The 27845-nt window shown below is 44.9% G+C and overlaps 1 protein-coding gene across 5 annotated transcripts; it reads left to right on the top strand.

Annotated features, from left to right (window-relative positions):
* On the top strand, positions 1-26337 carry CMKLR2 (chemerin chemokine-like receptor 2). 5 transcript variants are annotated; one of them, XM_065562098.1, is made up of 3 exons: positions 1-130; positions 669-807; positions 23097-26337. In XM_065562098.1, the coding sequence occupies exon 3, from the start codon at positions 23113-23115 to the stop codon at positions 24175-24177; it is 1065 nt and encodes a 354-aa protein (XP_065418170.1). In that variant the 5' UTR covers positions 1-130; positions 669-807; positions 23097-23112; the 3' UTR covers positions 24178-26337. The 5 variants fall into 5 exon arrangements, with proteins under 5 accessions (XP_065418170.1, XP_005306117.1, XP_065418171.1 ...); XM_005306060.4 differs by lacking the exon at positions 1-130 and adding an exon at positions 9099-9235 and having other exon boundaries at positions 519-807; XM_065562099.1 differs by lacking the exons at positions 1-130; positions 669-807 and adding exons at positions 10910-11225; positions 16878-16919.
* The last annotated feature ends 1508 nt before the right edge of the window (positions 26338-27845 follow it).

Below are 27845 nucleotides of genomic sequence, written 5' to 3'. Positions count from 1 at the left end.
ACTAAGGCAGAGGGAAGTGAAGTGATTTGCCCAAAGCCTCCCAGCAGGCCAGTGTCAGAGCCAGGAAAAGAACCCAGCTCACCTGAGTCCCTTCCTGGTGGTCTATCCACTAAAACACACTGTCTACCAGGTGAGGATTTGACCCCTGGTATCTGTTGGCTTCATGCATCTCAGACACAAAGAAAAAAATCTATTTTCAGTAAATAACTAGAATGTCTGATTTAACCTCACTGTAGTGCTGGAAAATGTTTCCTTTGAGTTCTTAAATGCTTTTCTGCTAATTTAATATTACTTTTTATGAACCAAAATTGCACACCAAAGACATACTGTGCAATCTGTCCATTGCATATCAGAAAGCAGCATGTATTACTTAACATTCCCTTATGAATGCTACACATGCAACTGTTTCCATTCAACAGCAACTCCCTCTGCTTCCCTGCAGACAGTGACCTAAAGTGATTCATTCATATGGTTAGAATTTATTTTTGGTGGGATGCTGGATTTATAAAGACAGAAATCTGGAAATGTTTTCCAGTTTCCTCTTGCTGAATACGAAAGCTTAGCCCACGAAAGCTTATACCCAAATAAATTTGTTAGTCTCTAAGATGCCACTAGTACTCCTTGTTGTTTTTGTTTTTGCTAGACACTGTTATTCCATTTTTCTACAGTGTCATTAGAAGGAGGTGGTAGCTAAGGGAAGCAGCTGGGAACATAGGGAAGTCACTCTGAACTCTACACTTCAGTCTTCCTTCAGCTGTGGAGGTTACATCCACTACAGAGCTATTTTCTTCCAACAGAAGCAAATTGGTATGTGGATTTTTCTGTTTGTTTATGTTAACTGTCTTGAGCTAATGCGTTTTCCAGCAATATGATTCCTGAAGACAAACAAGCAACATGAGATAACACCCGCTTACTAAAAGGGTTTCTTTGAAGAAAGGGCTTGATTCTCATTTACACTAAGGTTAACTTTGCACTACTCTGGCAGCATCAAGGTATCTGAAAGTGGGAATGAGTTACATTTTTAATAGCTTTCTACTAAAGTGCATTTACACCCACTTTAAGTTCCAGAGTGCCAGAGTGGTGCAACGCAACCTTAATGTAAACAAGAATCCGGATCAGTCTCTCTGTCTCTCTCTGGGTGCTTTGTGTTTTGACTTCAATGAGATAAATTGTTTAGGGATTGCACAAATTTGCTACATCTCTAAACCAATTCCAGTCTCACTGGAAATAAACATATGGGGTCTGACCCAAAGCTCCCTGAAGTGAACAGAATCTTTCCACTGACAGTATGAGTCTGATCCACAGCTTTATTGAAGACGTAATTCTAGAAAAGAAATCAAGAATCCTCGTGAACTCAGGTAATCGATTAATAAGATCATTCCATAAATCAGAATTGAGAAGTAATTCGTAATGAGCAAAGTCTTGTCCTGCTCTGGTGAAGTGACCAAGAAAGTGCGTGTATCTGGGTAGCAGACAGTGGAGGACAAAGCAGACTTGTGCCTGTTAGTGTCATTATACAGTAGTACAGGATAGGATTCAGTTCTATATTTGCAATAACCACAGAATTGTCAGGTGTAGCTTTTCTAAGTGAAATCTAATAAAAACAAAAATTTCACAAAATCAATTATATATATATTTATATATCTAACTTAAACTCCTTCCAGAATCCTATTAACTGAATCTCTGAACTAACCATGTACTCCTGTTCTTTTTGAACTAACCATGTAAACAAAAGAAACAGGAAGCTTTATAAACTCTGTACAGGAGAATTTACTGTTTAAATAAAAAGAAGTTATCTTGTTGAATAATTTTTGAAAATTATTACAGTAGTTTACATCTTTTAGGGGAGAAGAGAGAGAGATCAGGCTAAAGGAAGAAAATGGACATACCAAATTTGGAAAACTGTAGAACATTGTCTAAACTCCATAGGTCAAATCCTGCAGGCTGGACTCAGCCCTTAGGTTTCAATGAGGTTGTTCATGCTTAAATTTATGCACATGCTTACATACCTTGCTAAATAAAGGCTTGAGAATTCACAGAAATGTAGGAATAGAATGCACCTTGAGAGGTCATCTAGTACTCTAGTCCATCTCCCCTGCACTGAGGTAGGATTAAGTATACCTGGACCGTTGTAAACATTTAATCATTTGCTCAGGATTTAAACTACTTTGATTAGCTATCTTCATTATTGTTTCACCTGCTTTGGAATAGGAGGTGCAAGCCTCTGATAACCTGCTCTAAATCTATCTACACAACTGTAAAACTTCACCTAATTCCCCCTCCTCCACGTAAGCCAGGGAAGGGCAGACAGGGCACAGCTCCTGTCAAAGTTACTGTCAGCATGTGAGAGAGAACAGGGAGTGAGGGAGCTGCCTGCAGGAGATTTGAATCCTGGAGCAGGCTTACTAAATGAGCCAACCAGAGACACCTGGTGCAAGGAAGAAACCTCTAGGACTGTGGCCCCCCTACAGGGTGCTGAGAAACATTTGGGGGGGAAGCGGCAGTGCCCAGGCCAGCCCCACTCTGCCCCCATCTCTGCTCCAGTCCCGCCCCCAGCTCTGCACCCAGGCACTACCCTGGCTGCTGGCCCCCACCACACCCCAGCCATGGCTCTTCTTCCAATCCCACCCCTAGCCTTGGCCCCCAGCCAGGGCTCCGCTCCCGGGCCCGTTCCCGGCCCAGCCCCAGCCCCATCCCCAGCCTTGGGACCCTTACCCCGTCCATCCCGGCTCTGAGATGGGGCACTGGATGGGGTATGGAGGGCGCAACCCTCAAAGTTTGGAGACCACTGCTCTAGGAGGTGAAGGAATTCTGCAGGGAAAGGGACTGACTGGGAGAAGGTCCAAGGGAGTCAGCTTGAGCAGTGCAGCTAGTGCCGGATACAGACTGGGACAGATTTCTGGGAATTCTATGAGTGATTGGAGAAATTCTTTTTTTGTTGGGTTGATTTTTTGGAGCTTTGTGAATAAAGAAAACCAGGGCCAGCTCTGGCTTTTTGGCCGCCCCAAGCAAAAAAAAAACGGGGCGGCCAGAATGGCAAAGCAAAAAAAAAAAAAAAAAACCTGCGGCGCAGCCGGAGCGCGAGTGCAGGGGGACCGGCTGGGGGGGAGGGGTTGGGAGCAGGCGGGAGAGAGAGAGAGAAGGGGGCGGCCAGGGCTACAGCAGGGGCGCTGCCACGCGGCCCCTCCCGCTGCGCCGCCTCCTGCCGCCTGCCGCGAAGGCTCCGCTTCCGTCGGTGGGGAGGGAAGGAAGAGGACTGCCCTGCAGGGCACTCCCGTCCTCCGTGCCGCCGTCCCCTACAGGGCGGCTGGAGTGGAACAAGAACAAACAAAAACAAAAAAAAGCGGCCATGCCGCCCTAGGATTGGGCAGAATGCCGCCTCCAACAATCTGCACTTGCTCAGCTGGTGCCTGGAGCCGGCCCTGAAGAAAACCAGACCCCCAAGAAGGCCTGTGATTGAAAGGAGAAAGACTGTGTGGGGTTTGTTTAAGGAGCCCTGACGAAGAAGAAAACAGAGGTGGGGCACTGCAGAGGCTCCCCTGGACATGAAGGGGCACTCAGGTGGTGGCCACCCCAATACACCTGGCACCTGAGCAGGGAATCTTACCGTCCCCTTCTTCGGGGACATTGGAGGAAGTCTTGTGATTAATGATACAGCAGCAACAGGCAGACAAGGAGCAAAATCATCTGCTCCAGGAAGCCTTACTAGCCACCCAGCAGCGCACGCAGGAGGCCTAACTGGCTGAACAGGAACAGAATTGGCAGTTCCAGGCCAAGGTGGCCATGCTGCTTGTGCTAAGTTTGCTGGGTGCTCCTACAAGGGTGTTCCCTGCTGAGGCTCTCCCAGGACCCACCCTAACCAAGCTAACCCTACTGACCCGGGAGCTTTCCTGACAGCTGAGCAGGTGACAGCCACCACTGGCTGGGAGAGGAGCCCCCCCCCACCCTTTAGCTACATGGGGAGGCTAGGGTTGCCAACTTTCTAATCGCACAAAACCGAACACCCTAGCCCCTCCCTGCCCCTTCCCAGAGGTCCTGCCCCCCGATCACTACATTTCCCCCTCCCTCGGTGGCTCGCTTGATGCTCTCCACCACTCTCACTCACTTTCACTGGGCTGGGGAAGGGGGTTGAGGTGCAGGTGGGGGTGAGGGCTCTGGGGTGGGGCCAGAAAGGAAGGGTTCAGGGTGTGGGAGGAGGCTGCGGGTTGAGGCAGGGGGTTGGGGTGGAGGGGGGGGTGAGGGCTCTGTCTGGGGGTGCGGGCTCTGGGGTGGGGCCAGGGATGAGGAGCTTGGGGTGCAGGAGAGGGCTCCAAGCTGGTGGTTGGGGCGCGGGCTTACCTATGGCCAGGACTGTCCCTAGGGGGGTGCCGGGCCCAGGACATAGGGGCCGAGTTTCTAATCTGCCGGGGGGCTGCTCCCCCCTCTGGCTCCGCCCAGGCCCCACCCCCACTCTACCCCTTTCCCCAAGGCCCCACCCCGACCATGCTTCTTCCCGCTCCCAACCTGCCTCTTCCCACCCCTTCCCCACCCAGTTCTGCACCCTCCCCCCGAGCACGCTGCACCCTCACTCCTCTGCCCTCTCCCCCAGCGCCTCCTGACGTCGCAAAACATCTGATCCGCGGTTGGCGCTGAGAGGGAGGGGAAGGTGCTGATCGGCGGGGCCCGCCGGTGGGCAGGAGGTGCTGAGGGAGGGGGAGGTTCTTGTAGGGGGAGCTCCTCCTCACCCCATCCGCCTGCCACTCGCCTCCCCGTTCACCTCCTCACCCCGCTCACCCACCCGCCTCACCTCCCCGTCCCCTCCCCAAAGCACGGGGCCCAGGGCAGTTGCCCCAATTCACTGTACCCAAGGGACGGCTCTACCTCGGGTGGCTCCCAGTCAGCAGTGCAGCTGGGGGGCTAAGGGAGGCTTCCTGCCTGTCCTGACTCCATGCTGTGTCCCGGAAACAGCCAGGAGGTCTGGCTCCTAGGCAGAGGCATGGCAGCTGGCTCTGCATGCTGCTCTCGCCCTCAGGCACCGCTCCCGCAGCTCCTATTGTCTGCGGTTCCCGGCCAATGGGAGTGCAGAGCCAGTGCTCAGGGTGGGGGCAGCGCGCAGAGTCCCGTAGCCTCCCCCACTCCCGTCTAGGAGCAAGACCTGCTGGCCGCTTCTGGGGCGCAGTGCGGAGCCAGGACAGGTAGGGACTAGCCTGCCTTAGCTCTGAAGCACCACTGACTGGACTTTTAATGGCCCGGTTGGCGGTGCTGACCAGAGTCGCCAGTGTCCCTTTTCGACTGGGTGTTCTGGTCGAAAACCGGATACCTGATCACCCTAGGGGAGGCCTAAGCTACTTCCAAGGCCCTGCGTACAGATGAAGCCCAATCTTACTTTACTCTGAAGGTGGCCATATTGGATTAGCTTGGATTCATTCCAGAAATCTATTATAGGAAGTTTCATGAGGAACCATTTCTAAAAGGAGGCTGTCGCCCAATGGCTCTGCAACTTGGCCACTCGCTGGCTGACCCCTGAAACTAAGACCATGGGTGACCTGATGGATAGTATTGTTTTTGAACAACATTTACAAATTCTCCCCATAGCAGTACAAGCCTAGGTTTATCAGTTCTGCCCATTAACCATCCCAGAGGCTGTAGAAACAACAGAGAGGTTTCTAGAGGTGGAAGCTTCAGGAATTAGAATAATTCCTCCTAACTCTCCCCCCAGCCTGCAGTAACTCAAGGGTTGTTGGCACTGCTCCAGGTTTCGGCACCCCAGGAATGAGGAGGTGCCCTTGGTACTGGGCCCCCTCAAGGGAGAGAGAGTCTCTACCTTCCTGGAGATCTCCAGTCAGAGGCACTTTGAGACCCCAGGATCCAAGTGGGCCTTTGTTGACCATTCAAGAGGGGCCGATCATATGTTATTGCTTTAGGCATTTGGGACATAGGCAGTGAGAGTGTCCCATGATGGAGTGTGACTATCTAGGGTGTTACTTTGGCAGGTAGGGTAAGACCTCAAACCTGCCAGCGAGGGATGCCATAAGACCCTTCCTGGTTCCCATCCAGATAGAACCACACTGGGACCTGGGAGCAGTATTGTCCTAGAAGTTCCACAATCAGGAACATCCTATCCTGTAGGAGTAGGAAACTCCTGGACCGTGAAAAGTGGTATTGGTCATCCAGAAGGAATGCTGGGCAGTGAAGCCCGGCACTACTATCTGCATTGGACTCCCTTTTTCCTTGTCACTGACCAAGCAGTGCTCTGATGGCTCCAGATGATGAGAGATTCAAATGCCTGGGTTACCCATTGGTACCCTGCCCTTTCGTTTTCCTGCACAGCATTGTCCCGGCAAGAACCACCAGACTGCAGACCTTCTGTCCAGGACAGACAAAGATGGCGAGCCATGCAGTGAGTGCTCTGTCAGGCCACTCAGAGTGGTGAGGGGTATGGGAGAGCAAAGGGAGTGAGGGAGCCTGCCTGACTTGAAGAACTAGAGCAGGCTTGCTAAACCAGAGACGCCTGGTGCAGCAAAGGAGCCTCAGGCAGCTGGTTCCTTACAAGAACTGAAGCAGTTGGGGTGGGAGGGGGACTGCAGATTCTTGGGGACTCTGGGAGTGATTAGAGAAATGCCTTTTTGGTTTGGATTTTTTTTTTTTTGAGCTTTGTAAATAAAGAAAACCAGACCCCCACAAGGGCTGTGATTGAAGGAGAAAAACAAACCCCACATAGTCTCAGGAGCCCTGAAGAATCAGGTACAGGGCACTGCAGAGGCACCCTGGACTCATGGGGATGCTTGGTGGTGGCCACACTATTACACAGTGCTTAAAGTGGGGGAAGGGAAGTGCTTGCAATGGGTCAAAGACCCTGCTGAAGGGTGTACTTTAAGCATTGTCTTACTAAAGCTGCTGCTCTGAAGTTGAGCGATTCCCTGTCCATCACCCCACACACACCTTTTTCAGACCACTTTAAGCACCAGCTACTGTAGCTTTGCGGCTTCTATAACCAGCATGGAGTGGGCTCTACTGTCATTCTTTGGCCTGAGAGATCGGATTCCTTCCCTCCTCCTCTTCAAGCTTGGCACAGCAGCAGAGAGGATTTGGTCCTGAAAGGCTGAATTCTGTAACTGGATCCATATAGGTGGGCTACTGAGGTTAGTCAGATTCTTGCCATATATTTCCTCCCAGTTCTAGAACTGGTGGGGGCTTTTAATCACTAATGATAATCTTCGTGACTAAGATGCTGACTAGTATAGATTCTCCTTTTTACTCTGCACTGTTGCTTCTGATCTGACAAGCTAATGAATAATTTCTGGGATGCTATTAACTACTATTTTAGGAAGCTCATATTTCAGCTAGCTAGCTTGATTCAAAAAGGTGAAGTTATAATTGTCTTTGCTAATAATAAAATCTTGTGTCTTTATGTATTCTCTTCTGACTATGCCAACAAATTTTCCACCTGGATTTCTAGATCTGTTATTACTCTTGTTTTCATCTAAAGAATGGGGATGTTCTATACCTCCAGACAATGCTGACCTACTGTTTACAGAGTGGTATTTTGTGTACTGCTCTTGGTAGAGGCCTATTTATTCATTACACAATACGGAATCAGTGCCAACAGCTTAGCCGTGTGTTTCTCGTTCTAATGAACAGATACCTGGCTGACTTTCACTCACTGGCTCCAAGAGCATTTTGTTTTAAATCCAGTCACTCAGAAGCTAACAAATTCACAACAGTGCAGGGCTGCCCCTGTGCTCTGTACTAAAGGGAGAAGAGGGTGGAAGGCAAGGCCTTCTTCTCCAGCACCCTGCAACACAGCAAATGCGATAAGAAAGAACCACACTGGCGCAGTGTTTACTGACTACATAACAGGCCTAACTCCATATATACACTACTGCTACGGTTGCCACATCTGAGGAACAAAAACCAGGACATGCGGGATGATTCTGAATCCATAAAACTGGACAGCTGGCAGTGCATTGAACATCCTTGCAGATATTCCAGGACAGCTACCTCATAAAAAGGGGCAGTTGTTGGAAAACCTGGACAGCTGACAATCCTATGCTCTGACACAGCTTTGGTGGCTTCTGCAACAGAAGACAGTGAGGGTCAATAGAGGGCTCGAACTACTTTAAAGAGCTATTACTCCATTCCTATAACTATATACCCTCAGCCCTGACCCCAGCACGCCCCCTTTGCTGGGGCACATGCAGGGTGGCAGGAGCATAAGATCCCACATCAGCCCTAGGATGCTCCTGTAACTGCCCCTTACCACCACCAGACTGGCATATGGAGGCTTTACTTTACTGCACTAAGATCCTTCAAACAAAATGACCAGCTCTAACTCAGATGTAACTTTTCTCCAGCGATGGGGCTCAAAAGGATACCTATGACACCAGTTGTTGCAGCTTAGGCTTGCAAAGTTGACTCAGTTGCAGGTAAATCCAGAGAGGTCAGGGATTGTAGCTCTCAGCAATGGGTCCAAAAGGGTTGCAACTCTCTCGTAGCTCATTCCCCACAGAGTCGCCATCTTTCCTTCTTTGACTGCCTTTGGCTTCTCTCTGAACCTGTTCCTCCCGCCCTCTCTTCTGCGGCACTCATCTGCCAATCCAGTCAGCTCCTGGCCAAACACGTTATTCCCAACCACCAATTTTTAGTCTCTCTGGCTGTTCCTCCTGCACTGGTAGATGTGGCTAGATCCTTGCCCTTCTGGTGCAAGACTCTCAGGCTTCACCCACAGGCTTCTGCAGAGGTGAAAGAGAAGCACACAGAAAATATTCTGCATCTCTTTTTCTACCTTGGATCCTACTCATCTGCTCGTGGTTCCTTGGCCAGAGGAGCATTTTGCCTTTCAATAGAACAGAAGGATAACATCATTAATTCTTATATTTTTGCCTGACTGAAGCCATTGAGTGCTGCTGTAATAGCAGGCAGAATGTTCATGGATTCATTATTGCAAGCCCTTTAATACTGAGGTCCTTGCTCAAGTTTTATGTACAAACTCCCCTTGACAGTAGTGAGGTTTTGCCTGCATAAGGATTGAGTGGGTGGGTTGTCCCAAAGACTATAGTAGATGTTCCCCTTCTTTATTTATTTATTTGCTTGGACTCCTATTCTGTTCCCTTGGGCAGGTTAACTCTGGCAAGTGAAGTTCAAGGCATCTGAAAAACACCCCTGGACAGCACACGCAGAGAGAGCGGGGAGTAGTGGTGTGTGAGTTGGAGCACTGGGTTATTGCCCACTTCTCAATTACGTCTCTCTTTCATGCGTAAGTACTTTATGATGAGAGGAAAAGAGCTTTCACTGTTTAATTTACAGGATCTGTGGCCTCCTACTAGGACCACAGGAAGATTAAGGGGGACACAGAGGAACTAGATAGTTGGAGACCTCCTTTGACATTTTGCCCTGTCCGTCTTCGCTATCTTCTCACTTCTCTCTTGTCTTTTCCTCCCCTTCCTTCAAAATGTTCTTTCCTCACCATCCTCCCAACCTCCCCTACTGTTCCTCTCCCCTGTACTTCCCAGTAAATAGGTATTAAATAGTCACCAGTACTGAGGGCCACCAGCCTTCTTAACAGGGGTATCATTTGCTATGGGACAAGGGGGGCAGTTACCCCCCCCGGCCCTGGTTTGCCCCCCCCCCCAACTTTTCATAGGTCTTTGTGCTCCACCTTCCTCCCCCAACTTTTGCAAGATACAAGATAATCACATAATATTTTATATGCTGATGCAGATTTGCCTCCCCCAGAATTTTTCAGAAAAGTTGCCCCTGCTTCTTGAATATACTTTAAGACGTTTCACCCTGAGTTCAACCAGTGTGGTCTAGTAGGCGCTAGACTGGCATTCAGGGGGCACAGATTCTATCTGCATCTCTGCCACTGACCTGCTGTGTGACCTTGGGCATCACTTCTGTCTCCACTGCCATCCTTCATCCGTCTGGTCTGTTTAGACTAGAAGCAGGGCAGGAACTGTTTCTCACTATGCGTATGTACAGAATCTTACACAATGAAGCCCTGATCTCAGCTGGTGCCTCTATGTACTCGTCTCTAAACATTAATCTCCTAAAACAATTGTGATCATGGCACTGTACGCCATCTGAAGTCTGCCAGATGAAAAAGCAGGGGGAGCAGTGGTGATTCGTGAACAGCAAAGCAAACGCAGCTGTTTGCAGTGTAATACTTTATCCACCTGACTCTCCATCCCAGGTGAATGAACTCAGCCTCCTACAATCTCTGGGAGATGGTGAAGAAGTATTAGCTCGCAGGGTGCCCAGCATCCTGAACTCCCATCTTTAGAATTGTTCAGTACCCTGCAGAGTTGATCCCTAAGTGAGAAGGAAAGTGAAATACCCAAGGAAGCCTGTGGCAGAACCAGGAACAGGGCCTAGATTTTCTGGGGCCTAGTTCTCTGCTTTAACCACAAGTCCATCTTTTCTCTTCTGTGGCTGGGAAAGCTGCCAGTGCCATGCTAGGCTGGGGGGCTGAGTAAATGTCTAGCCCTCCTGGAACATGATGATTGATAAAGAAAGTATGAAAGAAACCTTTGTTCTTGATGGATGTCCTGGGGCCTTGTACAATACATGGACCCTAGATATAAGCCCCTTCTGCTCCCCACCCTAGCAAAAGGATCTGTATAATGTGAAAGCACCTGTTCATTGAACAGGTATAATCATGAGAAAAGACACTGTGCTCAAAGCAATGTAATGCTGATATAAGTACTAAACAAAATCCTATTTCATTGCTGGATACCAACCAATTGTAAAGCAAGAGGACTATATGCCTCCCACCCATCACTTAGAGAGTCATGGGAAAACATTTCCTGCACTGTTCATCACACTTGATCAGAATAATGACATCACAGCCGTTAACTGATTGTGTTGCTCAGGTGCTAAGAAATTAAACAGCAGGTAGCTCCATCAGGAGGGAGTGTAGGTATTGTGGCTGTGATCCAAGGAAGGGATTGCTGGGGCTCTAGGATGAATGGAAGGCACGCCCAACCTGTTTGAAATAATCATTCATGTGCATGCCACTGTGCAGTAATCTAAATAGGTTCATTAGCACTCCACAGCTGGGCTTTGTCAGATGGTGAGTGGATTAGTTGAATCTGTGGCACACCCTGGATCTGTGGCACACCCTGCACCTGGAGTGTGGGATTTACTGTTGAGATGGTATGGATGTGAATTCACATGCTGTGTGTCTCTATCATACGCTTACTGGCTCTGAGCTGGCAAACCATCCAGAAACTGCAGCTGCTTTCCAGGTGGGTCCAGTTTCCCCATAAAGGACAGTAAGAATGGGAAGGGTTAGGGCTTGCTATAATATAGCATAACCTCCTCTCAGGGCAGGAACATATAGTCTCTGAAGAGGAGTGTCGTGACTCTCTCCTTCCATTGCAAATGAGGGGTTAGTGTTTATGTTTATAAAAGAGAGGAGGGTCTTGTGGTTTGGGTACTGGACTGGCATTCTGGGTTTAATTCCTGGTTCTATCTTAGGGCTTCTTGTGTGACCTAGGCCTTGGCTACACTTACCGGCAAGTTCGACGGCTGGAAATCGAACTTCTGGGTTCGACTTATCGCGTCTAGTCTGGACGCGATAAGTCGAACCCGGAAGTGCTCGCCGTCGACTGCGGTACTCCAGCTCGCCGAGAGGAGTACCGCGGAGTCGACGGGGGAGCCTGCCTGCCGAGTGTGGACCAAGGTAAGTTTGAACTAATTCGAAATAAGGTACTTCGAACTTCAGCTACGTTATTCACGTAGCTGAAGTTGCGTACCTTAGTTCGAATTAGGGGGGGTAGTGTAGACCAAGCCTAAGTCACTGAAATCTCTCTGTGCCCCAGTTCCCTTGGGGATAACATACTTCCCTTGTGAGGTGCTCAACTCCTATAGATAGGGCATGTAAGTACTTAGTTCTGGCACGTAGCATGTACTGTAAGCACAATGCTATATTTCAAATTGCAATGGCCCTTTCCCCCTAAACTCTTATTTTTAGATACTGTTGTAAAGGTTCTCATGCTTTATTCACAATTAGGCTACGCTTTAATGGAGATTGTCTCATGGCCATCTCCCTTCCTGTTCATAATCAGGCCGACCACTTCTATTATTCTTGATCCCGTAACATACCTGTAGCAATTACAGCAATTCCATACATACAAAAGTAGTGTTAGGAAGGTGTTTGTATATATTTTTTTAACATGTGGAAGCAAGGAGGAGCCAACACCATAGACCCAACCAGCTTCCACAAACCACCATCAATCATTCCATGGATTTGGAGAATTCCTGCCTTATTATATTTTCTGGAAGTCTCAGTGCTTGGGGCCTGTGTAAAGATAAATCACTTCTGATAGTGTCAGAATTACGGCTGTGGTCATCTGAGTTCCCTGAGTATGGGAAAGATACATTGTTCCCCTGTGACAAGTGGTCAGATGACTTCTTGCATTCAGGTTAGGTCTGCACTAGAAGCTTTTGCTGGTATAGCAATGCCAGGTTTTTTTGGTGGGGAGAGGGGGAATATTTGTGGTATGTATTTTGCTTGTTGAACTAGTATAAGCTAAATCATTAAAACTTTGCCAATAAGTTGTGTCTACACTGAGAGGATTGTCAGTTTAGCTACACTGGTATAACTATACGGCAAACTTCTTAAAGCTTAGACCTGACTTTTGATGCCTGGCAAAACAGGTTTGTGTTTTGAATATGGCAGATATGTAGGTAACAGTGCATGCCTGGCCTTGTTCAAAGAAAGCTGCTTTTGACATAACAGCATTTAGGAGATGTGGAAATAACACCCTGCACATGAGCATGGGATGCTCCTTCACTCAGAAAGATGTACTGAAGAGACTGCTACAGGCATTCAGACCTGTGCTTGCCTGAATGATTGATTGCAACTTACCCATGTCTGTAAGGGACTCTATTTAGCCATTTTGTCCATTGCATAGTCCATTCTTGTTGTCCAACTATAGGCTATGCAATCACATCATTATCAGTCATCTAGCATAGGCTAGAATGTAGTGGGGCTGATTCTGTTCTGCACATATTCGTGTTACACCTGTCACTCCATGACTTCTGTAGAGTTATTCTTGCTTTACACTGGAGCAAGTGAAATCAGAATCAGGCTCTACATCACTAGATGAAAATGCAAATTCCAAATAGCTTTATAATGATAAGTCTGAGTCTGCTCCATCTCTCATATCTTCTTTTGACTCTGAGATGCTATATGTATGGCAACATTTTTGCCAAACTGAGATTTCTAGCAATTTACAGTGTCTGCAGTGACGACCTGGGTCTCACGATGCAAAAACCAAGGAAGCTGAATCACTGTCCCAACCCAGCTATTTAAAACCCAGGGATGCCTCTTCTAAGAAATATTTTTTTCTTAGTTATGTACCTGAAACCAAATGCAAAATGAGATTCATTCCTCTTTGTTTTGCTCTTGTTTATGGATAACATGCACAGCTGTCCATGCATGGGGGTTTGTAATCTCAGCAGTAATCCTGGTGGGGTTTACAATCTCCACAGGTGCCTTTGTGAATCTTTGTCAAAGTTCCCCTACCTTTAAGTAGCCTGGGGGAGCTAAATATCTCTGACAAACTGTACACAGCCCACCTGCTCTTTGGAGAACTTTGTGGGTGAACTTTGTGGGGAACTTGATATGTTCCCTTTTTTGGGGAGGAGAATTACTCCCTAAATAAGCACTTCAAATTCTCAGAGAGTCTGAAATAGTTTGCATTGACATCTCTTGAGTGAAACAGATTTCTAGGCCAAAATCTGTCTGAGACCTGGCATGGCCAACAAGCATCAGACAACCTTTTGAAAATTTTAGTTGCTTTGAAGATCTGATTCACCTCTGTAGCCGAGGGCTCCCAAGTCCAAGAACTTCTGCAAATTCTCCGCTAACCACAGATCACACATGTGGAATTTGAAATGTCCAGGACCAGCTCTTAAATTCAGGTGGAGCTGTCTGGAATGGAGCGCTGGTAAATATTTTCAAACCCTCTGGGCTGAAGCCCCGAGCCCTGGCGTGCCTCCCATGGGGCTGAAGTCCTGAGCCTCAGGGCTCCAGGAAATACTTTGTGAGAATTTAAGCCCTGTCCAGGACCTTTCATGATTATTTAGAAGAGGGTCTCTGTAATACAATTCTTGTCACAAAATTAACAGCAGAGAGACAGCCAGCACTGCTAGTTTCAACTTCCTTGTGACAGGATTTACCATTGTGACCTCTACAATCACCTTTACTGGCCAAATCTTCCCCCAAGCAAATGCAGTGACCTTGGTTTACAAAACTGAATAAATGGACTTGCCACCCATATATTCATGTTCATTTTTAAGCAACACAGACTAAAAACACACCTTCACTTTACCACATCTATTGATTTTAAGAGATGAGAGCCAAATCTGGGAGATGGTTGCAGCCCAAATTCCTAGAATAAGATACCTGGATAATTCACTAGGGCCCAAACGTTGTTGGTCTTAGGAGAACTTTGATCCTTTAAGAAGACTTCACACAGTACAAAATGAACTGAAATTGTGACTGTCCGTTTGTCATCTGCTATTTTAGACTGAAAACCATAGTCTGATTTCAACACTGAGACACAGAGAGGTCAAGCGACTCCCCCAGATCCAACAGGAAATCTGTGGCATAGCCAGGAATAGAACCCACAGGGCCAGATTCCAGGTCCCATTTTATAACTACAAAACCCATCTTTCATGTGACAGAGAAAAACTTTTAAATAAAAACAAAAGATGACCTGGTGGATAATCAGCTGAACACGAGCTCTCAGTGTGATGCTGTGGCCAAAAGGGCTAATGTGATCCTGGGATGGATAAACAGAGGACTTTTGAATAGGAGTAGAGAGGTTATTTTACCTTTGTATTTGGCACTGGTATGAACGCTGCTGGAATATTCTGTCCAGTTCTGATATCAACAGTTCAAGACAAATGTGGATAAATTGGAGAGGGTTCAGAGAAGAGCCACGAGAATGATTAAAGGGTGAGAAAACCTGCCTTATAGTCTATTTAGTTTAACAAAGAGAAGGTTAAGGGGTGACTTGATTACAGTCTATAAGGGCCTACATGATGAATAAATTTTTAATAATGAGATTTTCTGTCTAGCAGAGAACAGTATAACATAATCCAATGCTGGAAGTTCAAGCTAGATGAATTCAGACTGGAAATTTTGAATGATGAGAGTAATTAACCACTGGAGCAATTTACCAAGGGTCATGGTGCATTCTCCATCACTGACAATTTTAAAATCAAGATTGGATGTTTTTCTAAAAGAAACACTTTAAGGTTTTGGGGGAATTCTGTAGCCTGTGCTACACAGGATGTCAGATTAGATGATCACAAAGGTCCCTTCTGTCCTTGGAATCTATGAGTAAATGTAAAAATGGGTTATCTACATAATTGAAGCTCAATGGGGGTAACACTATGAAAGTAACAGAATAATGTAACTCCAGACACTGAGTCAATGGAGCTATGCCATTGCTAATTTACACAACAGTTGAGAATCTGGCCTTGGAATCAGCTGAGGAGAGGTATAGAAAAAGCACTGTCTGTGGCACATGGTAAAATCTCTTGGGTACTAGAAACATTTATTAATACTTTGCATTTCTTTAGCTCTTTCTAGCCAAGGATCTCAAGGCACAAGCATTAATGAATCCAAGCTCACAATGCTCCTCTGAGGTAGCTTAATTATTATTCTCTCTTTTACAGACAAGGAAACTTAGACACACAGGCTAAACATTTTCACACTTGGTTGCTTAAAGTTCGGCACCTATATCTACAGTTAGTTAGGCAACCAAATTAAAGGGACTCAGTTTGTGGAGGGGCTTGTGACCTCAGAAAGTATGAATGGACAACAAAGAGAGCAAGTGTTCTGCCTGCCCTTTGCAGAAAGGATTTGTTTACTGTTTAAAAAACCTCTTGACAGACATAATCATTTTTTAAACTTGGTCGGTTTCAATGCATTAAAAGCAATTTTGTAACTTGTACTCATCCCTCAGTCCTATCGGCCAAACTTCTAACCACATTTTCCTGTTTATTGAGAAATATTTTCCTCTCTCCGGCTGATCTGTGCAACCAAAAGCCCAGCAGGGCGTGAGCCTGCATATTTGACTGTGTCCAAACCCCACCCCTACCACTCTGGCAACTGGACATGCACAGTCTAGAAAGCCCTAACGACAATCGCTGTCCAGCGGCCTGCAATCTCTATTGCACCTCTTTTTGCAGATAGGTTCTCTCATAGACCTATCAGTTTTCACTGCCTCTGTCTAGCTCTTGGTGCTTCCCTTGGCTCTGTTTGGGGGCCCCCGCAGAGAGACAGGGCACTATGTACCATGTTAGGGGAGCACTCTAGATCTGTATATGTAACTAGTTAAGGTGCCAGTAGACGGTCCTAGGTTTTGTATGACCAGTAGTCTTGTCACACACTGTAAATGGCTTCCTCTGTGCAGCTCTTTACATCAACTCTTGATGGTCGAATCAAGGACTGTCCACAGGCAGCAATGGCAACCCACAATCCTGCTTCTCCCCTCCCCGCCCGTTTGTCTATCAGTCTATTAGCAGATGCACATTACGTATTTTTCTCACAACTCTCCTTCTTAAAAAACAACAACTAGGTTCTAACTCTGCAAACTCTTAATGCACATGGCTTTTATGAGACAGCTCACATGCGTTTGCTGGGTAGGGACCCCAGGCTTGTAAAAACCTTTTGCCTCTGGGAGAGTGGGGTAAGGAAAGGAGTTAGAGGTGAGGTACTTGGGCAAAGCATAACCTTGTAAATGTGGTTTGAGGAATTATAATTCCAATACTGCACATCACAAAAATAGGCCTTCTTTCTAGAGGGGTCTTATATTTGGTGTGTTTTGGTTCACACTAGAAATACATAGATATTTGATAAATGTCTTTTCTCCTGTTAGGCAGCATCTCTGAAGATCTAAACATAGAAGGGACATTGTCAGGTAATTTAGTTTCCAAATTAAGATTTGGGAGTTTTAAGAGGCTTTACAAAACCTCATATTAAAATGCTCTTTCAGTATTATTTTTAGCTTCAATTTTAAATAAGTTGTTTGGATTCAAACATTTCCATGGGGCATTTGCAACTCAGATATTGCTCCTCTGTGCTGGTACTTGAGAACCAGAAAGTGAACTGCTTGGTGACTGAAATGCAGAATGTAACCAGCAATAGATGGTCAAATTTTACTTTTAACTTTTAAAAAATTATTTCAGTTTAATCTAAGGTATTCTTTGTTATGCGTGTAAAGGCATTTAAAATAAACATAAAGGGTCATCTCAGGATTTTTAAAAAATGTTCTCTTGTTGGCTCAAACTTACTCTTATTCCAGCTGTTAAGGGTACTGCTCATGTTTATAATGTTCTTCTTGCAGATGATATAATTTTTTTTGAAAAATGACTCAGCTGGGAGGTACTGGTATTTGTACAGATTCCACACCCCAGGGGGATGTATAATTTAATGACATAAATGTGGCTCACTTAAAACCTGAACAAATATATTTTTATAAACTTATATTGACCAGAATAACACACACAATAAAATTCCTTCAGACTGAGTAAACTAGAAGGGACAGAAGTTGTCACTCTCACTAGATGAAATGGGGTAGCTCTTCTTTATATACTTTATAACATGAATATATCGATATATAACCTCCTTCTGCTTATTTTATACTTTTTCATCCATGTACACATTAAAGACCTGATCCTGTAAACACTTATGTATGTGCATAACTTTACTCAAGTGAGTAGTCCCTTTGAAGTCAAAGAGCCATGCAAGATGTGGTTCAATGAGCAAAATATCTCAAGAGCCTTTTCCTGCCCTACTTTATCAGGCAAATATTAATGGAATTAAAAAAATATGGAACTGGGCTCCAAATCTGCATGCTGAGTCTTAACTCCTTCCCAGAACTAGTCCTCGGGAAAATAATACAAATAAACTCACTCTTATTGCATCCAGTAGGCCATACATAGGCTGCTCTCAGTTACACCCATGCAGTACAGCTGAACTCAGCTGTAGGTGCAACTGAGAGCAGAACTTGGTCTCTTTTGATTGCAGCTTCACTAATGCAACAAATCACTCTTGATCTGCCAAAACAAGCCTGCTATAGTCATCTCTGCTGTCCATCAGTAGTTTAGCTGGTCTCACAAAATGAATGTAGTATTTCTAAGCCTCCTTTATGCTTTTAAACCTTTCTCACTCTAAAACTCCTTTTACTATGCATTTTCCTTTATTTTCCTAGGCACTTTTTATTGTTTTTCCTGCCCTTCCTTTTTAGATTCTTTCCCAGAAAATCATGGTCTGATTGTAAATCCAGAAGCTGTCTCAATAGCGGGAAGTTGAGAAACTGTGTGTGGGTTTTTTTTTTTTTTAACCTGCGAAGCATTTGCTGCTGAGGAATCATTTCTCGTTATAGTGCTTTCTGTTGTTTTTTGGGGAAGCTTTAGTCACCCTTCCTCTCCTCCATCTGCACCCAGTTAATTTCTCAAGTCCCTCTTTGATGAGTGCACATGTCATATTTTCCTTATCTTTCCTGTTGGACATTACTTTCTGCTGGGGAATATCCTTTCTTTACTGCATAGCAATTATTCTGGTAGCTATCACTATAACTAAAACGATGAAATATTTCCTGTTTTTTTTCCCCACATTCTTCGAACCTTTGGCCTGAAACTTTCCATGCTTAGTCTTTGCCCAAAATGAAGTGCTCACCAGAGACCAACATATTTGTATTTTATCGAATGAAACTTGTGGCCTGATTCACCCGTGTTAGTCCATTTTTACTCAACGTAAGTCCATTAATTTCTACAGCTTGTCCCTCAGGTCTCAGTTCAGCAAAGGAGTTAAGCATCTGTTTAAAGTTAAGCATGTGCATAAATCCATCCCTATTCAGTAAAGTAGTTGAAGCCAATGGGATTTAAGCACAAGCTTAAAAATAAGCACTTGTTTAAGTGATTTGCTGAATAGGATTAGACTTACGCACATGCTTCAGTACTTAGAGAGAGAGTGCAGAGCTGGTCTCATTTTCTTCATTATTTGAGAAATGGCAGAAAAACTTTAAAATGTCAAAAGGGGCAAGGAAAGAGTTATAATTCCTGTAGAGGCTATCCTGTCAGCTAGGCAGGGCCAGATTCAGTAGCATGCTATCTAGGTAATTATAGGTCCCTATATCATGCTACCCAAACTGTAACACATTTGTCCTCACAACACATTGTGAGGTAGGGAAGTGAAGGTTCAGGGGTACTGAAGTGCAGAGAAATTAAATGACTTGCTTAGCGTCGCCCAGGAAGTCTCTGGCAGAACCAAAAACTGAACACTTGCTCTCTTGAATTCCTGTCAATACCTTAAGCCAGAAGACCATCTGTGTTCCACAGAGAGGGGCTTCCCATCTGTGAGGGGGTCACCCCAATCATGTATGCTAAGGGTTCTAAAGAGTCTGCAAAGAAATACAGTGTGTCAAACTTGCTTCATACCACTAGTCAATTTAAAGGGGTCTAGCTAGGGCATTTACAAGCCAAGCAGCTCAAGGGCTTTCTGTACATAGCTTTATAATAAACCCTCTTTAGGATGAGCTGCATCAATTGCTTTGTTCCTTTGTGGCAGAAAATAAATCATTTATGTTGTCAGAATATTAAAGTTACCGCTGCTAGCCAGCCAAAGATGGTTGGTTCACAGTGCCTTTTGTTGTGACTTTTTTTTCTTAATAACTGGTTTCACTACTATCGGCCTCACAAATTGTTTTCATTCCTGGAATGGATCTATGCCCCATCCAGCATCTCTATGGTAATTTCATGTTAAACGCTGGCAACGTGCTCCAGGACGTACAAGACACAAACAAGAACTCAAGGCCAGATGCAGATCTCATTTACAACTGTGTAAATCTGGAGTCCACCACTTAAATCAAGAAATACTTTACTAGCACTTTTCTTAAAGTAGTTGAATTGGAACACTTCACTGATTGCCAAGGAAAATTCAGCAACATATATGGCTTTAGTTTAATGACGCAGTTAAAAAAAACACCTCCCTTTTGCCCATTATAAGATATCTGATTGATCCCTTATAATGAGACTCCACTTTTGATGAACTTTGAATATAGGTAATTTCCTGTTTCAGCAAACCAAGAGAAAAGTGCCCCTTTTCGGAAAGAAAACAAAATTGGGCCAGACCCCAGCAGGTGTCACCTGGCTTACAGCTGCAGAGGCTTCACTGGAACGAAGTTGATTTACACCAACTGAGGACCTAGCCCACTGTTAATTATTTTTTTTATCTTTGTACAATAAACTCTTTAATAAGGACTAGATTCTGATAGCCTTCTGCATGTTGCCTCACTCTATGAGCAGAACTGTTGAAGTCAGTGGGACTCCTCATGGAGCAAAATGTTACTCAAGAAGAGCAAGGGTGTTCAAATCTGGCCCTAAGAAGTCTGGACTGTTTAGCTTTCTGAGCCTCAGCATTCCTCATTGTAAAATTGTGTGTATCAGAGTGGAATAAACCCCTGAACTTTAAATCGCCAGACTACGACCTTGATATTCCAGATCGTATTTTTAGCAATTTAAAACAAAACAAAACAAAAAAACCCAAGAAACTTGGCTCCCTAGCATTTTAATTGCACCCTTTCGCCTACACAGACGCCTGGCTCTTCTCTGATTTCTGCCACAGACGTCCAATAAAACCTACTTCAAACAGGACTGGGAGACAGAAGCTGTAAAATCCCAAACTCAAAAAGAAAGAATACTACTTTGCACTTCTATAATGTCTTCCATCAGAGTATCTCCCAGAACTTTACCAACAGTATTGAGTTCACCTACTTAACATCCCATTTTGCAGGTCGGAAAACAGATGCAGAGAGATTAAGCAATTTGGCCAATATCAAAAATGATAAAAGGTTCAGAAAACCTGACCTAGGAGGAAAGGTTAAATAAACTGGGCATGTTTCTTTTTGAGAAGGGCAGACCTGATCAGTCTTCAGATATGTTAAGGGCTGTGATAAAGAGGACTGTGATAATTGTTCTGTTTTAGGTAGTCATGGAGAAGTAATCAGTTTAATCTGCAACAAGGGAGATTTAGTTTATATATTAGGAAAATATTTCTAACTATAAAGGTACTTTAACACTGGAATAGGCTTCTAAGGGAGGTTGTGGAATCCCCATCCCTGGAGGTTTTTAATAACAGGCTGGACAAACCTCTGTTGTGGATGATCTAGGTTTACTTGGTCCTGCCTCAGTGTAGGGGGCTGTGTCACATCCCAATGTCCCCCTCTCTCAAAGGGTCCCCCTGGAGAAGGCAGATCAGCATAGTATCTTGTTAATGCTGTTGCAAGCATTCCAGGGCATTTTAGGAAGGGTCAAAGGGATGAGTGTGGAATGGAAGATTCCTTTGCAGGGAACAAGAGGCCAAGAGAGGGAAGGAGGAAAAGAGCAGAGAACGGGTTAACTTGACACTTCATCTAGCTCCGTGTGAAGATAAGACGCTGGCCCCGGTCCAAGGTCATGGGTGTGACGAGAAATCTGCAGCTGCCCAGCCGTGAGAAGAGGAGAACGAAGTTGAGCAGGCCTGCAGAGATAGCAGTGAGCAGGGCCGGCTCCAGGCACCAGCTTAACAAGCAGGTGCTTGGGGCGGCCAAGGGAGAGGGGCGGCACCTGCGGCAATTCGGGGGCGGCAGGTCCCTCACTCCCTCTAGGAGCGAAGGACCTGCCGCTGAACTGCCGCTGCCTATCGCGGCTTTTTTTTTTTTTTTTGCTTGGGGCAGCAGAAATGCTGGAGCCGGCCGTGGCGGTGAGAACAGTGAGAGCGAATCAGACGGCGAAGGCTAACAGGGGGGAAAACAAAGTCTCTGGAGCCCGTGTGTTTTGGGAAGCCGAGGAGGCCACAGCGAGCCACTTTGGATTGGTACAAAGAGCACTGGGAACAGAGGGCTCTGGACGAAAACACCCCCATAGGACCCCAGGACTTAAAACCCTCCTGAGAGCCAAAGCAAGGCAGAGATCGCAGCGGACACTGAACGACCCGTGCACGGGGCAAGAACTCCCCTCCCCTCTTCTTCTTATGTTACACCCAGGTTTGGCCAGCCTCAGGTCGTGCGAGTGAGAGTATGAAAGTGGGTTAGGGCTGGAGCACTAACACTTTCTTGCTTCCTTTGAGTGATGTGGGAGCAGTCCCAACGCTCACCGCTGTTCTTTTATTAATAAAGCTTTAAACTTAGACACTTGGTGTGTTTCATCATCTCCTCCCCAAACGATTCTGCGGCCTCAGCCTGTTCCCCTGAGGCCTCAGGCAGATTGGTAACAGAAATCAGTCACAGATGGAATTGATGACATCTCAAGGTCCCTTCCAGCCCCACGTTTCCATGATCATACAGGAAGTCAGTGGCAAAGTCAGGAACTGACTCCCAGTCCTGTGCTCTAGCCACAAGACAGTCCTGCCCCAGTATATTAAATAGTAATTTAAATTTTAATATAATCAGCTTTGGGGTTTACTTTCATTTCTATTTAAAAAGTACAAAGCAACACCTCACAGTGAATGACTCCGAACGGTGATCCTGGAAACAAAGGGCCAGATCCTCAGCCAGTGTAAATCAGTATAACTATTGGCATAGGTGGGTTTGCACCCGCTGGGGGTCTGGCCCACAGAACTCAACCCATTTCCCATACAGGTCAAGATTCCCAATGACTTCAACAGGAACAGGAGCAGGTCCAAACTTACAGGGACATAAAAAATGCACTCATTTTAGTCTTGGGTGGTTGTTGTTGTTTTTTAAGGGACTGTGCCAGATAATTTAGGTTCTAAATATAGAGTTGTTTTGTTTATGGGTTTTTACAAGAATAGGACTATTAGAAAAATGACATATAAATTTGACAAAAAGACATCTTCATGAGACTTTTGTAAGTGTCATTGTAAATAGTTTCTTTGTCCAGATGTGAATGCTCCCCTGCAGTTTCTGCACCTCAAAGGGTAAAGCATTGTGCTAGCATTGGACAGCCAAAAAGTGATACACTTGAAGCAGTGAAACTCATTTATTTCTGATGTCCAAGACCTTGAATGAAGTTATGGTGGTATTAGTAATACAGTTTAAAAAAAAAAAAAGCTTTTAAGATATGATTTGACCTAAACGTTTCCCTTTTCTCCACAGAACGTAGCCATACACTATGGAGTTTCCTGAAATGATGCTGAGTGAAAATTTTGACAACTATTCCTATCTCTATGAGTATGAGGAAGATGAACCACCCCAGTCCTATCTCAGTGTTGCACACATCATCTCTCTTTCCTTATGCAGTGTGGCTTTTCTCCTGGGGGTACCAGGAAATGCCATAGTCATCTGGTTTATGGGGTTTAAATGGGATAAATCAGTCAGTACCCTCTGGTTCCTCAACCTGGCCATTGCAGACTTCATCTTTGTTCTTTTCCTGCCTCTTTACATTACGTATGTGGCCATGGGCTTCCATTGGCCCTTTGGGAAATGGCTCTGCAAGACTAACTCCTTCATTGCTTTACTAAATATGTTTGCCAGTGTCTTCTTCCTGACCATCATCAGCCTTGACCGCTATATCCGCCTGGTACACCCAGTCTTTTCCAACAAATATCGGACCCTAAGGAACACCCTCATTCTGAGTGTGATTACTTGGATTTCAGCTGCTATTATTGGTGCCCCTGCCTTACACTTCAGAGACATAATTACAGTTCACAACTCCACTATTTGCTATAACAACTTCCATCCACATGACAAAGAACTCATTTTGATGAGGCATAATATTTTCATTTGGGTGAGGCTTGTTTGTGGCTACCTCTTTCCCCTAGTGACCATGGTCCTTTGTTACTCATTTCTAGTTCTGAAGGTGAAGAAGAGAACCATGCTGACTTCCAGCAGGCTTTTCTGGACCATCCTTGCGGTAGTTGTAGCTTTTTTTGTTTGCTGGACCCCCTATCACATATTTACCGTTCTGGAACTATCTGCTCACCATAATGAACACTTCCATGACTTGCTTCTCAGCGGTATTCCCCTCTCTACTGGCCTGGCTTTCATCAACAGCTGCCTCAATCCAATCCTCTATGTTCTGATTAGCAAGAAGTTCCAAACCCGTGTCAGGGCGACAGTTTCTGAGGCACTAAAACTTGCAGTCTGGGAGGTCAGCCGGTCTGCAACAGTCAGTGAACAACTGCGGAACTCTGACAACAGCAATCCGGCTGTGCGGTATTGTGAAACCACTCCGTGACCAGCTCTTAAAAATCTTTCTCACTGCATATAACCAGCAATAGATTCACAGTCAAACAGATGTGTATCTTAGCTATGAACAAGAACAGTGGGTTGATTGCAATCAATTTAATTCTGCACCCCATGTTAGCTGGATTTTTTTTTTTTTTTTTTTTTTAAGGCTGCAGAATTTGGATAGGATGCTAGTTTGATGTATAAAAGGCCTGAGTCAAAGCCCACTGCAATCAGTGGGATTTGGATCAGATAGAGGAACATTCCCGCTATTAATCCTATTGTGTAAATTCCAGAAGAGGTGTTGAAAGTGACACCTTCTCAACATAATCATATATAACAAATATTTCTTTGTTGAATTATGTAACACCTTAGATCCAGGAGTTCTCAGCCTGAAGCTCACACGCAGCTGTCAGGGGTCATGATCCCACCACGCTTCCAATAGCGCTAAATAAGGAGAACTCCTGGTTAGATCCCAGCTAGGTGGAAGGGGGAGGAGGCCCAGTCTGAGTAGAAAGGGGTTCCAATATAGAAAAGGGTCCCAAATATGGAAAAGGTTGAACAAGTGCTGTAGATTATTAACAACAACTTTCTATTCACATAAAAATGAACAACCTTGTCCCCCCTTGCGCCATCCCTTCTCTGAGGCCTTGAGTTTCCTGTTAGCTCATGTATACTCAGTAAAGGTATATTTTCAGCCAGCTTGAATACATGTATGTACAAAACTATACACACATTCTTGCCTCAGTGTGTAAGATTAGGGCTGTAACATGGTTATAACACCATATGGCCGTGTCTACACAAGTAAAGTTTACCGTGTAGATGGGGCCCTATATATAGATTCCTGCATAATGTTCTTTTACACAAAATATTCTATCACTTTGAACTATATTTGCACAAATATGAATAGATCAATATTGCCTACAGCCACATTTTGGTCTGAGTTCATTAGGCCTCATGAGCTGAGCAGTGTTAGTACTGGATCACCAGTACCATCTCAGAAATACACCTAAATGCTACAAAATATGATGTTGCTAATTGGTTAGGTACCACTCTTTCCTGAGTCATTACAGAACTAGTGCCTCAGCAAGGTGTTATGAGCTTTGTGCTGCGGAATATGCCTCAACCAAAAGTTCTACCCTCTCTTCTTTAGATTCCCTGGCATTTTTTCCTAAGAGCAGGGTGTTAACCTTCTGCTGTTTTTGAATACAGTATTCTTCACTTCCTCTCCTCGGCAGAAATGTACGGTTGCTGTCTGCTCTTAAAACAGCTCCTTTGTTCAACCCAAAGGGTTCTGGAAAATATAATCCAAGTATAGTCGATTTCTCAATCTCAGTGGTAAGGCACATTGCATCAATTTTCTTTGACAGAGTAGTTGAAGGTCTTATTTTGCATAGTCAAAAGGGTTAGCAAAGAAGTCAGTAAATAATTTGATTTTTTTTTTAAAGCTGTGGAATATTCAAGAGATCCATGCTTAGTATTGTTGGACTATCGTCATGGTTTATTTAGTTCAGTGACCCCTGGGACAGGAGGACATAAACCAACATGTAGCAAGTTTCTTGAGCTAATAACAATCCTGAAATAGTTATAAGAGAGGTACAGATTTGAAGACAGCACAAGAATGCCAGTTACTGCCACTGGATAGGGAGAAAAGGACTGGCAACCTGCCCAAGTAATTCACACCAAGGCCCATGCATCATAACTACTGCATGAGCCACCTCTACAGGAGGAACAGAAGACATCTAAACAAAACCAAGGAAGACACAGCTCTCTGTTTCCTGAGGACAGTGAGATTGATGCTAATGGAGTCTGGACACTGATCAAAATGACAGATGCTTACTCAAGTCACTGACTATGGAAAAATGGCAGGAGCAGCAACTGCCAGGTGCAGATGGTGGAGCCATCTCAGCAGCTATACAGGCCCGTGCAGGATGAGCTGTCATGAGACGGGAAAGCGGCTGTTTGATTGGAAAGCCAGCCTGAGATGAAAGGATAACAACGATTGACAGATGTCTGGATAAGCAGAAGAACAGTCCTCTCATCTGATCAGCTGCTCTGACATTCCTAAGCAGTCTGTGAGGTTTAGTACTTGGATTAGTTTGTGGCTGTTTCTTTTGCTGATATTATATGTGATTTTTCAATAAAGGGAAGCTGTATAGTAACCACTGGATTATGACCTCTCTCATGACAGTTTTTACCTTTTAAACGTTTGTAAGCCTGATCCCATCTCTCTTTCCACTAGTCCCAGTTCTGTTACACCCAGAATTTACTGTGCCTTTCACTGATCCTTCTGGATCAGTGTGTTAGGGGCAGACATTCTTCTCTTCCTTAGGCTGGGAGAGCGATCTTCATTCTCCAAGACAAGGCCTGAACAATACAGCAGGAGCCTCTGTCTCCTGATTAGACCTGTGTGAATAACTGATTTGTTTGCTATCAGGTTTCTCCCCCCATCCCCAAATGTACTTTTTTGTAAGACACTTTGATTTGCTGAAAAATTTGAAATTTTTTTGAAGGTGTGTAAAAATGAAATTGAAGGAAATTTCTAGTCATTTAGAATCAAAATGTGAACTGTTTAAATGTTTGAGGGACTTTTTTTTTTCAACTGGAGCAAATTAGTGAATTTGACACATTCATAATGGTTTGGTTAACATAAGAATCTCCTCCCCCCCCCCCCCAACAGTGTTGGTCAAAAAACTGCCCAGCTCTACTTGAGGCACCTTGCACTGGAAAAAGAGGAGGGAGCTTGCCCTGAGGTAGATTAGAACATTAAACAAACTGGTAGGGGGGGAAAAGGAGCAGCAATTTAGGGTGGTTTGAGAAGGAAGGGGTAGCAGCACTCCCTCGTGCATGGAGATAGCAGTGCGCCAGCTGCTTCCCTCAGGCAGACAGAATGGTCACAAGTGCTGCAACTACTCTGTGGAACCAAGAGGGCTAATTTCAGTTTTAGGGGTAGAAGAATCCACAATAATCCAGATTTTGATATTACTATGGAATTCTAATACACAGCCCCATCATGAAACAAGAATTGAGGGTTGCTCAGCACCTTGCATTTATTCCAACTGAGGGTAAAAGCTGGCCCAGGACTTTATTAAAGATTGGCTATTGACTTACTTTGAGAAGTAACTTCCTTCATCTTTGGAATTCGTGACTAAGAAATATACCACTTCAAACAAAAGTTCAGAAAACTAATCAAACTGTGGTTAACTGGCTGTTCCCAGCTCTATATATGTTATGGCAGGATTGTAGAATATTACTTTCCTGATTATTCCTTAATGCTTCTTCAACAGGCAGTGTTTACTCCTGTCCAATACCAACTGAAAAACATGCCCAGAACCCATTCTTTTACATGAGTCTCAATTCAGCAATATTTTCAGAGATTTCATAAAAATCTCCAGTACTTCTGCAGGAGCACGGTCAGTATTAAAACAGCACCAATCCATCAACAGTGCAGACTGACACTGAAGTGAAGTCAAGTATCAGGGGGTAGCCGTGTTAGTCTGTATCTACAAAAACAACAAGGAGTCTGGTGGCACCTTAAAGACTAACAGATTTATTTGGGCATAAGCTTTCGTGAGGTTTTTACTCACGAAAGCTTATGCCCAAATAAATCTGTTAGTCTTTAAGGTGCCACCAGACTCCTTGTTGTTAACTGAAGTGAAGTGTTACAATCTGCAAGTC

This window comes from Chrysemys picta, chromosome 11 (genome assembly GCF_011386835.1).
Source record: "Chrysemys picta bellii isolate R12L10 chromosome 11, ASM1138683v2, whole genome shotgun sequence".
Taxonomy (NCBI): Eukaryota; Metazoa; Chordata; order Testudines; family Emydidae; genus Chrysemys; species Chrysemys picta.
Note: the sequence above shows the minus strand (reverse complement) of the source record. Positions and strands in the feature narration are given on the sequence as shown.

Bases quoted from the DNA above. Each gene is read 5' to 3' on its own strand.
- CMKLR2 (XM_065562098.1), top strand. From the start codon at position 23,113: ATGGAGTTTCCTGAAATGATGCTGAGTGAAAATTTTGACAACTATTCC.